Source organism: Gopherus flavomarginatus, chromosome 8, assembly GCF_025201925.1.
Source record: "Gopherus flavomarginatus isolate rGopFla2 chromosome 8, rGopFla2.mat.asm, whole genome shotgun sequence".
NCBI lineage: Eukaryota > Metazoa > Chordata > Testudines > Testudinidae > Gopherus > Gopherus flavomarginatus.
Genome location: NC_066624.1, coordinates 27,101,922 through 27,119,431, shown reverse-complemented (window position 1 = coordinate 27,119,431; position 17,510 = coordinate 27,101,922). Strand labels below are relative to the sequence as shown.

The following is a 17,510-nucleotide window of genomic DNA, read 5'->3' as shown; positions in this document are numbered from 1 at the left end:
ATATATATATATATATATATATATATATATATATAGTATTGTATGTTAGTGTATATACACAGACACACACTAACATACAATACTTAGGACCCTACCAAATTCACGGCCCGAAAAACATGTCATAGACTATGAAGTGAGACCTCCCCCATGAAACATAGCTATTGGAATGAGAGAAAGGGGCAGGGCTAGGGGCTTCTACTGTTTACCAGACTCCAGTTGCTAGTCCACCAGGCTGGGGAGGGATGGGACTTCCTCTTCCCCTAGTCTTGGAGGGAGATCAGACCTACCTCTGGTACCTTCCCCTCCTGCAGGCAGCACAGCTGCACTCTGAAGGCAGCTCAGAAATGAGGGTGGAAATCATGCCATTCCCCCCACAAAAGCTTTGCAACCCCTCAGGACCTCCTTTTGGGTCTGGACCCCCATGGTTGCACCATGAAATTGACCAATTTTAAAATCCTCTGGCTGTGAAATTGACTAAAACGGACCATCAGTTTGGTAGGGACCTAATAACACTATACCAAAGAGCAGTATCTCTCCCAATGAGTGATGTCTTCCTCCTGTTGTCTTGTCAGGACCAGAACCTTGTCTTCATATTTGCCTGTTAAGTGTCCCACACAATTATGGCACGATATAAGTAAATGATACTTAATAATGATGAAAATGTTTGTAAACCACTCCTTCATGGGAGGAAAGTTGCTTAGACAGGACACTAGGGACCTTGCGAGTGGGTTGTAGGGCTGGTGGAAGGCTCAGGACCGTATGCACTCCTCAAGGCGGGGAGGGAAGAGCCAAAATTCGGTTTTGTTAAACTGTTAAAAAACACATTCAGATGGTGTTATCTAACTATCAGTATGCCTGCCTACCTACCTAGCTGAGAGTTTCCCATAGCCAGACTCCCAAGCAAAATCAACGGTGACAAAGTCCCTAGTGGACTTCATGGAATCTCAGGCCCATCTCCCTTTTGGGGTCAAAACTCTGCTTGGGGCAAGGTTTTCTTTGTTATTAATTTCCTCCTCTGAGGGTGGGGTTGGCAGGGCACAGGGGGTGGCAGTGTGGGGCTGTCATTCTTAGGGCCCAAAGGCCTTTCCCCAGGGGGACCCCTTCCCCCAGGAGGAAGGTGGCGGGGCAGCGCTTAGGCCCTGGTTGAGAGCAGCAGCTGACAGGGTCCTGGGCCTGTCCAGGCCGGGATGTGCGAACAAGTGGAACCGCCGCATAACTGAGCCAGACAGGCGGGTGTCTTACAGGCAGCGCTGGGGTAGCCCCGGCGGTGTCGGCAGCCCAGGCAGGAGGCAGAAGGGGGTTGGGGATGTTTTAACTGGACTGTGGAGTCTGGAGCCATGAGGCAGCCGGGGCTACTCCCGCTCGGCCTCCCAAGGTAGCCTCCGGCACGGCACGGCACGGCACGGCACGGCAGGCGGCAGTATTGTGACGCGGCCGGCCTGCAGGGGGCGCCCCCGCCTCGGCTCCCCTCACCGCTACGAGCTCGCGGTTTGACTGACAGGACGCAGCCCGGTCCGCGCGCGCGCACGGAGTACAGCGGAGGGGCGTGCACGCGCTGGCTCCTCCCCCTGGCCGGGGCGGGCTCTAGTCAGCAGCGGCAGGGTGAACTGCGATCGGACGCTGCGCAGCTCGGAGCAGGTAGCACCATGGTGAAAATCGCCTTCAGTTCTCCCTTCGCGCAGAAGGTCGAGCCCAAGAAGGATGCAGCCGAGGCACTGGTGGCTGACAAGGTGCGGGACGGGCTCTGCGGGGACCGAGCCTCCTCCGCCGCCGGGGAGCGACGAGGGGACCCGGGCCGCCGGCGCCATCTTCTTATCATGTCTGTTGGCTGGGGGCGGATATAGCGCCCCCAGCTAGGGGCTAAAATGGCGGAGGGCGAGGGCGCCCCCTAGGGAGGGGGGCTCCCTCTCGACTCCCCCTGCCTTGCTCCCGGGTGAGGGGGTCATCGGCCCTGCCGCGCTAGGGGGAAGAGGGGCCTCCGGTCCCTACCCGGGGGAGGTGCCTGGTCACCTTCCCCCCAGGCCCGCAGCGGGGCCGGGGCTCAGTGGCTTGCTCGGTGAGCTGCCGCCGCGGAGCGGGGCGCTGGGTTCGGCGGTGCCTTTGGCCTGCCCGGGCCGCTCTTGCGCTTGCTCGGGGAAGCGGAGTGGGGGAGGGAGGGATCCATTTTCTGTGTGTCGGGTGAGCGGTGTTATTGTTCCTGTCTCTAATGGAGGCCGGCCGGGGTGTGCAGAGCCCTCTCCGCTCTGGCCTCTCCACGGCCATTTCCTTCCCTTTAACCCACTTTCTGTTTGGATGGCGTCACAGTTTGCTGGGCACCCCGCAGGGACCCGAGCTAGCCAGCGTGCGGCGAGCCCCGCTTAACCAATGAAAGCCCCGCTGCGCAGCAGCTCCCGGCTGTGGAGCTAACGGGGGCCGGGGGTGACTTGTATGGAAATACAATCGCACATGTCCTGCTTTATGCTCTGTGCCACCCTGCTTGAGCCATGGATCCTCGACGTCTAGGAGCACGTCCTGTTCCGTCCTCGGCCAGCCCCGAAGTTAGCTTTAAAACCCTCTCCACGCTCCCAGTAAACAGCGTGTTCTCACGCTTGGGAATGATCACACTTTAATTAACGAGCTGACCTGAGTGTTGTTTTCAAACCCTAATCTCTGTGTCAAACGTGGCATAAGCATTCATAGTGAAATTGGCAAAGAGAGTGTTCTGGAAGGACTGAGCCAACTAGCTCAAGCAGTTTTGTATATTTTACCTAAATCATGTTGCTGGTCAGACCCTTTTTATCACTCAAAATTGGTTCTGCCTGAACACGCAACTGCCACTGCTGTTATGAAAGCATTGTTGCCAATTGTTAGGAAAGATGGAATTGTTGTAAACTGTATAGGGTTATGGCTTGTGATCTGACCTACTTTGTGTTGACTGTGTTATACCTTTCAAAATATTCTATCAAACTAAACTACATACATCTATTAACAAACTCCTCACTCCAACTCCAGGGTAACGTAGCAGATGGTCTTAGAGGTGCGTGAATACCATGCAAATCCACTTAGCCAAACTGAATTAACTTTTATTTATGTTCTCTTCCTTGTTGCATTTGCTGTAATAGTAGAAAGCAAACAAATTTTCTAGCACAAATGTTTGCTGAAACAACATATTTTAAGAGAACACCACAAAATACTTGTACAGAAAACATTTTAACTCAGATGTCAGAGTTCACACACAGTCTCTTTCTAAGATAAATAAGCAAACAGCAAATGCCTCATGATTTGTGTATAGTCAGCACAAACCAACAGTTAGGTGTTTTTTGTTTTTTTCCTATTTATTATAAATTGAAATAAGCACCCATCTAGACTGTTTAGGGTACCTTCACAATTAGAACTGCAGTATTCAGTAGCACACCAACATTTGATTCAAGTACTGAGAGAGGATGGGGAACTATTCAATGGTGTATGTATGAATAGTATCAGTACAGTATCATGATAAAGATAGGCAGGTGCAAAATAAAACTGACCTCAATAAATGTAAGCTTTCTTTAAAAGATGTTTTATTTTGTGGCACAATCTAAATGTCTGTATGGTGAAACAAATTCTCACTACACATAAAATGTAGTAATTTTTAAACGATATTTTCCAATCTACTACTAGTGGCCATTTTGATGAAGAAATACTTGTTACACCAGTAGCATGTGAGCAGAATGTCGGATAAACCAGCATCTGACATGGACAAAATTGTGTTAAAACTGATTACTTAAGAGCTAGTTCCTTCCGTATGTGAATTTTCAAGTTTGTGATTAGCAAAACATGGATATGCCTTTTAAAAAAGGAATTCAGTAATATTCTTACGAAAGGCCCTTTTAATGTGCTTATTTATTTATATTCCAGTAGTGCCTAGGGGTCCTATTCATGAATTAGGGTCCCACTGTGCTAGGCACTAGGCACAAACAATAGATGGTCCCAATCCCAAAGAACTTGGAATCTAAGTCAATACTAATCTCTTTCTGCACTAACCTGCCATGGGAAATCCAACCTGTAGTTGTTTTTAGATGTTTTGATGCTCCATTTGCTCAGCATATGCTGTTGGGTGTGTGTGCAGTTGGCAGACATAGCTAAGGGACACAGTCAGTTTAAGATAACACTTATCTGAGACGTTTGCTTCCATTTCTTAGAAGTAGCATTTACTGTTACTTCTCTGAATAAAAATACTTTCCCATTTGTTGTGCATTTGGCAACACTGTGTACAGAGCCCACCTCCTGGCTGTATGGGCCACTTACAGCAACAGAGGGAGAAGATCACTTAAAGAATTGGAAAAGGTTATTGTAAAACCACAAAAACTGGCATGGGACTGAGGGTAATAGGATGACACTGAGATATTTACATAGCATCTGGTGGACTTTGCTTTGCACCCTCTCCTGTCAGGAATAAGTTATGAAAGGAGGTCATTGTATTAAACAAGAAACCAAGCTTTAAAAAAGCTTGAATGAAATAAAAATGATCTTGTCTGCTGCTTTAAAAGTTTTTGAAACTTGCTGGAGTTTCTTCAGTTAAGATATCTGAAGAAGGATAGTTATACACATGATAAATAGACAGTTGAGAGGTGGCCTCAAGCTCATGAAATCTGCTGTATCTCGAACGTAAGACATAACAATGAAATTTTGTATATTTTTCAAATCAAGTTAGAAAATGGCTACTCTTAAGGTTAGTGGAAATGTGTGTTTTTGTTTGTTTTCCGCTATACTTTGAGTCTATTGTGAGCAGTTATTTATTTTAAATATTCTGAAATGGAATAGTTTAACTTCAGAGGACATGCCATTTTTGCCCAATTTTGGAATTCCAAAGGATTTTTTAAATTTCTGCTATTAGCTGTATGTTCACACTAAACACTTTCATTGCACGTGTTTTTTAAAAAGTTGGTCTTCAGTTGCCATGGCATCATACCAGGAAAACCTTTCTCAGGTACGGCCTTTTTCCCAAGAGACATATCTGCAAGTTTAGCCATGCCCATGGTGACACTCCATGTGGATCACAAGTCAAGCTTGAGCACTTAAACAGGTAGCAGAATAATGATGACTGTAAATTCCAGGCAACTAAATTGTGTCAAATCTCTCGTTCCTTTTTCTATAAAGGATCCAGAAATTGCAACACATGGAAATGAAAATTCATCTGGAAGATGTTTATTGACCCTTTTGGGTCTTGCATTCATCTTAGCAGGGGTTGTGGTTGGTGGAGCCTGCATCTACAAGTACTTCATGCCTAAGGTATTGTGAATATTTATTTGTTCAGAATAAATGTTTGGTTTTGTTAACTTTCATATTTTGACAACCCCCAAATCAAAATACTAACTAATTGTAAACAGTAAGTTTATTACAGGATTTCTGTCATGGTATTGATAAAAATTCAGGCTTAATAACTGAAATGAGTCACAGGCCTTGACAGTTGAAGCTTGGGTAGAAAAGAACTACACTAAACTTCTGATTTAGTGTTAGATTAAATTTTAAAAATAAAGTGCAACATCAAAAAACAGCTGACTTTTTTTTTTTTTTTTTTTTAGCATAAGGTGTACCGTGGGGAAATGTGTTACTTTGAAAATGAAAATCAGGATCGTGCTCTAGAACCCTACTTCCTGCCCATTGCAGAAGAAGCTGATATTCGGGAAGATGATAACATAGCAATCATTGATGTTCCAGTTCCGAAGTTCTCAGATAGTGACCCTGCAGCTATTGTTCATGATTTTGACAGGGTGAGTTTAAAAGGGGCATTTTAATGCTTTTAGAAAATGGATGGCTTTTACTACTTAGGTGTTCTCTGGATAATAGCTTTAAATGTCAGCTTTATGTGACTTTGTTCTTGAGACTATATCCTTTCAGTGTGGCACCAACAATTAGGCATCTCCCACTTCTGGTAATGAAATGTCTGTTGATAATCTGTCCCTTGGTGTTAACGAAGTTTACTAGTCTAGATGTAAACTCTAGCTACTCCTCTGTCTCTGAAAAGACTTTCAGTTTTAAGTCATAAATTAAATGAAACAGGTTCATTTAACAGAATGGATCTGTCAGTTGCTGTGTGATTTGACAATGTTGCCCATGATAGATTTTGTAGATTTGGGGAATGAATTGTGCTATTTGAACTGGGGAAAGGAGAGTTTTGAACCTGAATTGGGACAGGAGAGTAAAAATTGCCAATAAAATTAGAATTTTTTACATACGAGATCTTTTTTTTTTTTTTTAGTTGTATACTACAGCAAAATGCAAACTGAAGGAAGCCCCATGCAGCAAAACAAATGTCAACTTCTATTTTATTTTATTTTTTTTTGGTGGGTGTGGCAGAAAGGAAACTTCTTCAGACAAACTCCTATTTTAAATGTATTTAAAAGTAGTTGAAAACCAGGAACTGACAACATTATTGGGCTATTCATATATGGCTTCCTAAAGCCAGGATTCTGTGGGGTGGGGTGTAAAAACATTGCTGCAAAAGTAACCAAAACTTATGTTTAACCTAAAATATAAGAATCTCTTAGAGATGAAAGTGTCTTTTTCAAAAATCATAACAAAGGAAGCCTAGGTACTTAGTTTGAGGAAAAACTGCCCTCAAAGTTTGGATCCCAATCAGTCTTCTCCAAAACTGGTGGTCTTGTCAGCTACTCAGACATCAATCAGAAATCGGCATTTTTGAAAATTCCACCCTAATTTTGCAAGGTTAGGGTGTGGGAAATAAAGACCTCCTAAGAAAGAAAGCAAATCTGGGAGTATGCCACCTTGAGAAAAATATTTGAAAATGCCTACAATTTAGTGTATTTCAGAAGTTTAAGAACAACAACAACAAAAATTAAGTTGCTTTTCAGAAGTGTATACTGAAGTTTGTTTTTATCCTTGGACAGTCCAAGACTTCTGCAGGTGAAATTTAAACTTTTTTGGGTGGGTGCGGGCATCTCCTGGAATGGAAACTCAACATATGAAATAAACTGAATACCAAAATGTGTATTCTTCTTAATGTTTAACATTTCAAGTTTCTGCTGACTCCTTTTTACGTCATGTTTTCTTCACCCCCTGTATGCCCTTTGTGTACTTTTCTTTTTCCTATGTTGTGCTCTTGCTATACTCCTCCACACATGTAGAATATGTATATGCTTCTGTCTATCCATCCCCAGTGCTTCATTGCTGTAAGGCAATTCTTTTTAACTCAGAGTCTCTAAAAACCTTCCCCTAGTTTTCCTTGGCTGCAAAGCTATAAATCGTCCCATGCTCACTGGAAACAACTGTATTTCCAGAGTCTTGAAGCAGAAATCACTTGTGCTGGAGAGTAACGAAGCCTTTTTCCTTCCTTGGTATAATTTGAAATGTCATTTTAATAGACAATTTGGTTAACTTTTTGTTTTCTTCCCTTCTTTAATCCCATGAAGTTAGCAGCTTTTGGCTGCTAAAATCATGTTGGGGTTGGAGAGAGAAGGAGAAGGATAATCAGCATGATGTAGGTGTTTTAAAGATGTTTCATGACCTGCTAGGTTTAACAGGCTAGTACAGTGCTTTCAAGCCAAACACTTTTTTTCCAAGATCAGGCTATAAAATGGGCTTTCTGATAATATGAGACAGTTTGCCTCTTCTCTCTGGATTTGAGGGAGTCTTTCATGGTCCTATGTGAAGGGCGAGACTGAAAAAGGCTACAACTGGGGTTTCTGTGTAATGAAGTCTACCTGGACTATTGTTGAAAAAATCATACTAAAATGCCTAAGGAATTACTACTTAAGACTTAATACATTTTTTTCTCTTCTAACCAGTACTAAAACTCTCACTATTGTTTATAAGCATATCACTTCTATAAACAGAAATTGCTTTGAGTACTTAGAGGTGGCATCTACAGTTGTTAAGGATAGATTTATTTTTTTTGACAGAATCTTACCATCAGTTGAAGAGACTAGGCAGTTTATGGTAACTTTAGTGAGGTTCTGCGAAGTATTATGCTAAATTATACTTCATACAAATACTCTAGTCTAGCTATTTATATTAGTAACTACACTGCCCCATGAGAGTTCTCTATCTTATAGCTAAAGGCATTATAATGGAACTGGAAAGTGACAAATCAGGGTATGTTTCCAGAAAACTAAGCCAGAACATGGATGTGCTGTTTCTGACTAGCACTATATTTTAATTAGGCTCCTATAATTACAAGAAAACATCTTCAATATACCAAGTCCTCTCCCTGATATTAACAGTCATAAGATGCTCCTTCCTGGTAGGAAGACTCTCTCTTTTAAAGTATTAAGGCATATACTCCTGTGGTCTGTCTTTCACTTCCAGTTAGGAGGCTCTCTTATGCGAGGTAGAGTTATAGCCTTTTTCATGTTCTGAAATTACCAACAATAAACTTATTTTTAGTTCTGTCACTGCTTAGTCTAAAAATACTAATTCTGTTGTGATGTTTTTCATATGCCTGATCTTGGCCTGCTAGATACTTAATGAGTTTTGTGTTTCACAGAATCTAACAGCCAGTTGTAATTATCACAAATTAAGATAGCACTTGATTTATTGAAAACAGCTGTTAAACTTCTTTCCATAATAGCTTCTGACTGCTTATCTTGACTTACAACTGGGTAACTGCTATGTGATCCCTCTGAACACATCCATTGTTATGCCACCAAGGAATCTGATGGACCTGTTCGCAAAACTGGCGGTATGTACAACTTCTTCACTACTTGGAATAGTATAGCTGAAGGGAGTGATTTCTGATAATAAATGAAACTGCAAGGAAAAAGTTCAGTAGCAATAACTGTCCCCTTTCCAGAATGAACCTTTTTTGCTCCCAAGGGTATTATTCCTCAGTTTATTGTCATTGTGGTAAAGCTTCATGGTCACTCTTTTTAGTACATTTTGTACCTGTTGAATGGATAAAGAACTTGAGTTTTCAGGGTAACTGCTCTCAGATACTAAATATCTAGCTTTAAGAAAGCTAAGAACTTGCAGATAACATCAGATCTGGCCACTATGGAGAAACGTGCAGCAGAATTGGAAAACAGGTCTGAAATTGGAAGTTACTGGAATGGTTTGTTTTGGTTAAATAGAAACTTTCACAAAAGAACTGAATTCACTTGCTTTTCTAATTGTTGACCTCAGATCATTCACTTAAGTGCAGTTGTGAGTTGATTTCATGATACAAATTCAAAACCAGTTGTGTGGCAACTGTTAAATTCTGAAACAAATTGGCACCTTCGAGGGACTCTGCTTTTTTAGAGTTAAAGTAAGAAAAACCTGATTTCTGCCTCCAAATGAGATTTTAAAATGGATTAAACTTTCCCTGGCTGTTTTTCTGTAGAAATTTTTCAAAACCAGTGTAGACTTGTGCAATTTGAGCCACACATCAGCTTGTTAAATACAGCAATATGATGATTTTTCACCTTCATGAAGACATGAAACTTTCAAATAACCTAAACTTTATTTTTTTTAAACATTTTTAACCCAAACAGGAAACCGCTATTAAATTATTTGACTTGATCTTAAATTTTAGAATTTTTTACCCAAAACCAAGAAAATCAGATGGCCTTTTGAAGCTATTTAAAACTTCTAATATTATTCAGGCTCCCTGCAAACTAAAAACAAACAATGTGTCATGACAAAGCATTGAAATCAATAGGCTGTAGTTATCACTTCTGACCAAAGAGACAAACTTAAAGGCTGCTGGTTTCTAGGTTTAGTTACTTATGTTGGAAACAGTAAAGACTTTTGCTAGGAAGTGCCCATATCTCCATGGAAGCAGACTTGATAATCCTTTCCGATATAGTGTATGTGCGTTTTGAGAAGGAGCAGGCATGATAGTCTCATAGCTGGAGTGAAAGAAGAGGATCATGTTTTAGCACAGTGTTTCTCAAACTGGGCTCGCCGCTTGTGTAGGGAAAGCCCCTGGCGGGCCAGTTTGTTTACCTGCACTGTCCTCAGGTCCGGCCGATCGCGGCTCCCACTTGCAGCAGTTCGCCGCTGCAGGCCAGTGGGAGCCTCTGGAAGCGGCGGCCAGGATGTCCCTCGTCCTGCACCGCTTCCAGCAGCTCCGATTGGCCTGGAGCAGTGAACTGCGGCCAGTGGGAGCTGCGATGGGCCAGACCTGTGGGCAGGGCAGGTAAACAGACCGGCCCGCTGGGGGCTTTCCCTACACAAGCGGCGACCCCAGTTTGAAAAATGCTGTTTTAGCATGTTGCGCGCTGCTCTTCTGGTCATGAACATTACAACTTTTCCTTATGATACCATATGCTATAGTGGGCATATGAAGCCGCTGCATCTACAGAGAAGTTATATCTGCCATGTCATTAATATATTTGGAAGCTGTAGCTGCACTCTTTTGTGTATTCATGGTATTTGGAGATATTTTCCTTATTTGAGGCAAACTACAGAAATACCACTTTTGAATAACGGTGGGGGGTTGAACAATTTACTTAGACTGTCAGACTTACTTCAAGTTAGTTGGGGTACTATATTAGGAAAGTTGTAGTTAGCTAGACTCACTCACACAACCCAAGCATATGAAAAAAATTAACAATTTGAATGTGACCCTTAATAATGGGTAGGTAATGTTAAAAATGAATGAACAGAATTAACACTCAAAATCCATTGGTGGTCAAAATTATTTATTCTTTGTTATATGACCATCCAGAAGACTAGTACAGTTTCTTAACAGAACGTTAATGAAGGAATTTAACTCCCTTTTTTCTCTGTCTCTTTTTTAAAGACTGGTTCTTACTTGCCTCAGACTTACCTAGTTCGTGAAGAAATGGTGGTAACAGAAGAGATAGATAACGTGTCTGATTTGGGCATCTTCATTTACCAGCTTTGTGTAGGAAAAGAGACCTTCAGACTGCAGCGCAGAGATCAGAGAGCAGGTGAGTGTTTCCTACAGTATAGGAAATGTACTACCTCAATAGAGAGGGGAAATAGGAAACCTGAAAACTTCACTCCAGAAACAGGTAGGTGTTAATGCCCCACTAAACAGGCTATTGCTACGTTTACCTATGTTTTTATTTTAATGGGGAACAAAACTACTTTGGAGTTTTTGAGTCTGAAGATTTTCTCCTCCAATGAGACATGGTCTATTACAGGTTACAAAACCCTCATTGATATGCCCAAAAAAGCAGCCTGAACATGAGTTCACTTTCACTCTTTCATTCTAGTCAGAGGTTCTGAGATGATGGAGTATTTGGAATTTGAGAAACTAGCTTACGTATGAATCTTGTTTGCAGCGGTGGGAGGGACATCCAAATTTAACAGTCTAATGTTTAGATAATTGGCCTTCAGATAATAGGGAATTTCTCTTTTTGTTACACTCTGCCAAATTGCAGAATCTAACTATTTTAGATGCTCGTTGTCACAAGTACTGAATGCTTTGAGGAAATCTTAAAAGGAAATCTGAAATACAGATGCCTAGATCTGCATGTGATACCAATTGACTTTCATGCTTTAAATCCTAAACATTTTCATGCAAGATTCAGTTGCAACCAAACTAGAGCACTGCCATCTATTCAGGAATGAATTTGGTATCTAAGTTGTTTGAAGTGGGTCTGAATACACAAATGTGCTGCCAAAGCCCTAATGATACTGGGAGCTTTCTGGTCATCACAGCTCTTTAAAGCACTCAAGGAGGTTTTTAATACTAAACTATACTGTGAGGTACATACAGTAATTCATGTCAGTACCTTCTAGAAATTAAACCTTTGCGTCCTAATATGTAGGGGGTTGGTTAGAGGAAGTTGTTTGCCAAACAATGAACTTGAGATTCTTTTTCCCTGCTCCATTTTACAGTGATCCTCCTGTGTGAAGTGATCTGAAGGAGTATTCCTTCACAGCCTGTTGGTGCTGCTCTGTGTATCTTAAATTTGGAGGTGCTTATCATGGAATATCAGGGTTGGAAGGGACCTCACAAGGTCATCTAGTCCAACCCCCTGCTCCTAGCAGGACCAATCCGTGGGCTTGCCAGGGAGCAAGGGACCCTACTAATAGGTGCTGCTGTTAAGTAACTGGTACAACTCCACCTTGAATCAACATTTATCTTTGTCTTCTTCCTGCTCCAAATCCACCAGGATTTTGTGTATTCCTTTGATATTGGTGCTATTGGGAGAATAAAACTAGAAATAGAAGGATCAGTTGTTTTGTTTCTGCTTCTGTTCTGCTGACAGAAGTAGGAAAGCTTTATATGCAGAAACAGGGGAATCTCTCAGTCCCCCTGAGAAGCTTACAAACGTGCAGGGGAGGATGTTAATTTTAACGCCCTTGGTAGGCACACACTTTTTTTAGTTCAGATGGATGCTTTGTCCCAGTGAGTTGTCGATGCACTGAAGACTTTGCATAGTGGACTGCACTTGGCTAAATACAAAATCAGTTTTCTTTTGCTCTAGTGTATTAACCCTCCATTAGTGTTGCTGACATGCCATACTAATATATTAGCATTGACTGCAGGAGTTCAAATCTGCAATTTGCATGAGTTGCTTGCATGTAGATCTTTTTCTGGAAGTAAGAAAGACCACTTTACTGCGGTATAGTATGTTGCTGTAATTAAGCTGGTTTGCCCTTGCCTTTTAGGGTTTTGTGATTGTACTGTTAAGAGAATTGCTTGGATCTAAAACTCTCCATAGAAAATCCTAGTCTAAAAGATAATGTCTTGTTGTTAATAATGTAGTAAATGCCTCCATGCCCTATATAACCAGGGACACTAAAACTGATGAAAATCAAATGGTATATTCTCATTTTGCAAACACTTCTTTTGGGGCAAGAGAAGAGGAAATAATGGGAGAGACAAGAATCATGTACTTAGTAGACCTTCCATTCAGCTGTTAATTTCCAAATAATTTCTAGGCCTGATATTAGGGATTGAAGACGACATGGTGCCTTTAGTTAATGTCCTGGAATTTTGCAACTCATTTGTTGACACTTCAACCATGTTTTCCCAGGAAGTCTTTTGGGCTTGGGGAACATAGGAGGAGGACAGTAGTGTGTGGCTTGGTTTTGTTGTTCTAGTAAATTTTTTAACTGAGACTCCATAATGCAGGGCAATTTTATACAGAACTTCCCACTGACTTTATAAACCTTCTGCAAAAGCTATTTTAAAATGAGCTAAAATTCAAAGTGAAGGCCAGTCTTCTTGTCAGTTTATCATAACAGCTAGTACTCTGGAGGAGACTTTCATCGGAAACTCTTGTTCTATGTGTTCTGTTAGAAACAGTTTTGTTTGGGTAGTTTAATAGTCAGCTTCTTAGTTTTCAGGAGGTATCTGACATCACTCAGAGCACTCCACTAGAGAGGCTGAATTTGATCAACTATTGCTTTGATTACAGTATTGCTATGTTTCTCTTGTCTAATCTTTTTTCATTAAAACCACATGGGAGAATCAATTTTGCTGTGGTAGGGGTCTGCTGCTGACATGCACTGATAGTGCTCTGTCAAGTTTTTAATGTATTTTATACATTGTTAGCAGAGTGGCAATCAAGGGCACAATCCTATTCCTATCAGTGAGTGGAAGCTTTGCTGTTTATTTCACTGGGACCAGGGTTGGGCCCCAGAGTAGTAATCTCTGCAGTGTTTTGGTGTAAGTGTGTATCTGGCTGAACAAAAAGGGATTGTGTTCTGAACACCCTCTCTGCAGCCACTTCAGAGTTTTCTGAACCCTGGAGGGGAAAGAGGAACCTCAGGAGCTTGGAAGAGTTATAAAGAGCTATGGTTTAGTAGAGGGGCTTATGGCATGACCTTAGTTTAGAGACAACAGCTTATAGTCTGAAGGGCTAAAAGGGTACTAGAAACAAGGAAATTACATTTATTCATAAGAGGTATTTAACACCTGTTTGTTTAGCACTAGTATAGTGTCAACACAGCTCTGAGAATAGTGGTCTCTTTATATTTAATCAGTAGAAACAAGCTTGTGTACAACCGTAGTGACAACTAACTGAATGACCTTACACTACTGTTGACAGACTAAGCTAGTCATAAACTGCTATCTCTTAAGAAATATACAAATACATCTAGCTATCTGTAAAGAACACAATCTTGTAGCTTGCTAATTTGCATTTTTCTTCCAGGTCTCCAGAAGCGCTCAGCTGAGAACTGTCATACAATCAGACACTTTGAAAACTCTTTTGTGGTTGAAACAAAGTTCTGTCAACAGTGAAAGACACTGGATGGAAAGTGACTATTTCACATCTTCATTAAAAAGTCTGAGCTTTACAGTTTGACTTCTAAATTTAAAATGTGCAGTGATAATCAAAAGCCTTATTATGCATCTCCTGTGTATTGCTTGTGTTACAAAACACACAATCACCATTTCAGCTTTCTTTTGATCCTTGGTATAACAGACTATTTTTAGTTGTCTTACATAAAACTGAAATTTGAGACCTTTAGAAGAAATGTGTTATCAACTTATCCATTGAATGTGTCTGACTTAGAATTTTTCTGGGAAAGGCAGAAAAAATTATATATAATGTTAATTGATTCCTTGATCGGAATTACTCCTGTGGGAATTCTATACCACTGTGGATGCACAGAATTTGTCCCTGTGGATTTGATCGTTTCCCCGCAGAAAAATGGCTTTCTGACGGGGAAGCAAAAGGAAGCTACAAAAGTGATCATGCGACCCTCCCCAGCAGTACATTTTTGGGTGCCTAGGACAGCCAGCAGAGAGGTAAATCACTGTGAGGCAGGACTGGAGAAGACACAGCTGATGATTCCTACCCTGCACCAGTCTCAGCTGCTAGTCCTGGCTGGGCAGGGGAGGATTGGACTTCCTCTTCCCTTGCATGGCATCTGGGGCTGGGTCAGATCCACTCCCAGATTTCTCTGCTGGCTGTAGGAAGCTAAACACTCTTCCTGCACCCATCGCTCCTCAGCTGCAGGGATCACTGTACAGGGAGTTGCTCCCCCATCCATCCACCCCTGTGCATTCAGGGCCACTCACACCAAGACGATCCCACCAAGCCTCACCCTTCCCCCCCGCCCCCCTCCCCAACATGCCCCATTCCTGCTGCACCTGGATCCCCACCCTACCAAGCCCCAGCCAGCTGCTCCTGGCTTGCAAACCCACTAAGCCCCCTCCCCCAGCATCTGGACTCCCACACACATCCAGACCTCCTGCTGAGCTCTGTCTCCTCACACTAGGACCCCCCTCTGCTGAGCCCCAACCACGTTCACCTGGACCGCCCTGCAGAGTCCATTACTGTTGCACCCAGAACCCCCCAACAAATCCCTGTGCATCCAGATCCCCCTGCACTTGGATCCCCCACTGAGCCACCTGCACTCAAATTGCCCCACTTTGAACCCACAACTGGATTCCATCCATGCTTGGATCCTACCTTGCTGAGCCTGCCTGCCCACACCTGGTGCATGGAGGGGCAGGGCTCTGGGATGTTTCTCGAGCAGGCCTGCTCCTTGCGCTGTCAGGGTTGGGTGCAGCCTCATTACTGAGTCTGTGTCCCAGGAGGGGGGAGCTGCACAGTGATCTCTCACCTCTGTGCAGCCAGTGGCCTGTGCTTCCTGATGCCATGCTCCACATTTATTTGACAAAACTTGCAGAATTTTAAATTGTTCTTTAAATTTTTTGGCCCAGAATGCCCTCAAGAGTAGCCGGAATCAGTTCGTATACACCTTTTGATTTTCACAGAACGATTAAATTAATGCATTAGTAATCTGTGGTTTGCACATTTAGTGTAGTTCTGTAGAGTTGATCTGCACTCAGTTTTCTGGTTTAAAAAAAAAAAAAACACGACAAAAAAAACCTTTCAACATTTATTGTTAAAGGTTTTGTTTTAACTTCCAGGTGTAAAGCATGTAAAATCTAACCTCAGTGATTATAAACTTCTAACATTGCTTTTTTCATTTCGTGCAATTACTGTATTGAACTTTGTATGTATATTTGGAACCTTCCCTAAGTTTACATTTAAATTCTTTATACTTTTGTTTGATTTTTTTTTTTGTGGTATTTAGTTGTCATAGATTTAGTTGCTGTTAATCTCTAAAGTTAGTGTCAGTATTTTGGTTATAAATTGGTTTATCTTGTAACTGCTTGTTTCATTAAACCTCTCTTGATATGGCCCACTTGTGGATGTGACTGTAGCTGTAAATTTAACAACTTTGGCCTGTACAACAAACTTTTTAGATCAGAACTTTTTATGAGCAAGTAGCATTATTACTGCAGTGGGAGTATTGTTCCTTGTTGAGAACTGCAGTATAAAGATGGCAAAGAGTTGCTAGAGTGCTGCAGATTCAAAACTTGAGTCTGTTTTAATAAGGGACTTTATATTGGCATTATTCCTGCAACCTTATAATAAATGTTTCTCTAGAACTATGGTGTTGGTCTTAATTGACACTTAAAGTGGTGGCTGGGTATACCCTAATGAATGGGGGTGGGAGGAGTGGATTTAGTGTACTGTCATAGCATATTTCTAAAAAAAATGGTAAATAGAGATGCAGCCTTATGAAGGAAATGCTCCTATATCTGCCTGATCATTCTTGTTCCTCTAATGTACTAGTGGGTATCTAAACTCAATGTGGAAGTTTCCAGCTCTTTACCAGTTGTTTTTCCCCTTAAAGGTGCTAGCTTTTGTTTTGTTTTTGGAGGATGTGGGGGAAGAGGGCTTCTCATTGTGTTCTTTGTGAGTGTCCTGCAATTCGGTAGTGAAGAAAACTTTTGGACTGTGAGCTGCAATTGACAGCTCCAGTGCAACTAAAACCATAAAAATCCTTTCACAAGGCTCTTCGAGAGCAGGATTAATAAAGATAACTTTGTTTTTTTAATTTTTGTTGGTACATTGAGACAAAGTAATATTCAGTAATTAACTTCCACACTCCTCAACCAGACAATGCAGATATTACTGAGGTTAACAGCACTGTAAATGAGTACTGATGATGATCATGTAGACTTTGTGGCTTCGCTTTGAATTGAGGTGTGTGCACACGCTGAAGTGTCTAAAATAAAAAGCTCACTTAACTGTTGTTGCAGAATTTCATTTTTATATTGTAAATAGAAAATTTTGCTAGCAGTTGAGCGTGAGGAACAGCATGACATCCCTGAGTTTTTACCTTAAGTTTAAGAAAACCCAAAACTATAAATGAGGTTACATGTGCCACAACATATGACACTGCTATACAGAAATAGGTAAGAGCCACTTGACAGTGGCTTTGTAACCAGTCACTGTCCCTGTCACTCAATCCTGGTGTTGACTTCTTTAGAAAAAAATGTACCAACACAGGTTAATGTAGCACACCTCTATAAAACTTACATTTCACTTTGTTTGGAAAATGAAATGGTTACCATTCTGCAGACAGAACTGGGATTCAGGAAATCATTCTAGCTAAATGAGTGTTCTGTCAGAAGAGCTGGGAAGCAATTGGTGGTTCCAGAATGCTGCTTATTTTTTCTTTTTCTTTTCTTTTCTTTTTTTTTTTGACAGGATGCATGTTGTAGCCATATCAGCAGAATTTAACAGCTGCTTAAGCAATGGGATAAACTGATACTCGGGAAGAGGGGGATAACTTTCTGCAGTGACAGTATATGCATTGTG

General features: G+C 41.6%; 1 protein-coding gene across 1 annotated transcript; it reads left to right on the top strand.

Moving 5' to 3' along the window:
* Positions 1–1,562: 1,562 nt before the first annotated feature.
* Positions 1,563–16,941, top strand: ITM2A (integral membrane protein 2A). Its single transcript, XM_050965145.1, has 6 exons — positions 1,563–1,730; positions 5,119–5,250; positions 5,544–5,732; positions 8,549–8,659; positions 10,703–10,853; positions 14,037–16,941. The coding sequence occupies exons 1-6, from the start codon at positions 1,647–1,649 to the stop codon at positions 14,123–14,125; spliced, it is 756 nt and encodes a 251-aa protein (XP_050821102.1). The 5' UTR covers positions 1,563–1,646; the 3' UTR covers positions 14,126–16,941.
* Positions 16,942–17,510: the final 569 nt, after the last annotated feature.

Bases quoted from the DNA above. Each gene is read 5' to 3' on its own strand.
- ITM2A (XM_050965145.1), top strand. From the start codon at position 1,647: ATGGTGAAAATCGCCTTCAGTTCTCCCTTCGCGCAGAAGGTCGAGCCC. The intron at 1,731-5,118 runs GTGCGGGACGGG...TTTTCTATAAAG, and splicing joins AGGCACTGGTGGCTGACAAG to GATCCAGAAATTGCAACACA. The intron at 5,251-5,543 runs GTATTGTGAATA...TTTTTTTTTTAG, and splicing joins ACAAGTACTTCATGCCTAAG to CATAAGGTGTACCGTGGGGA.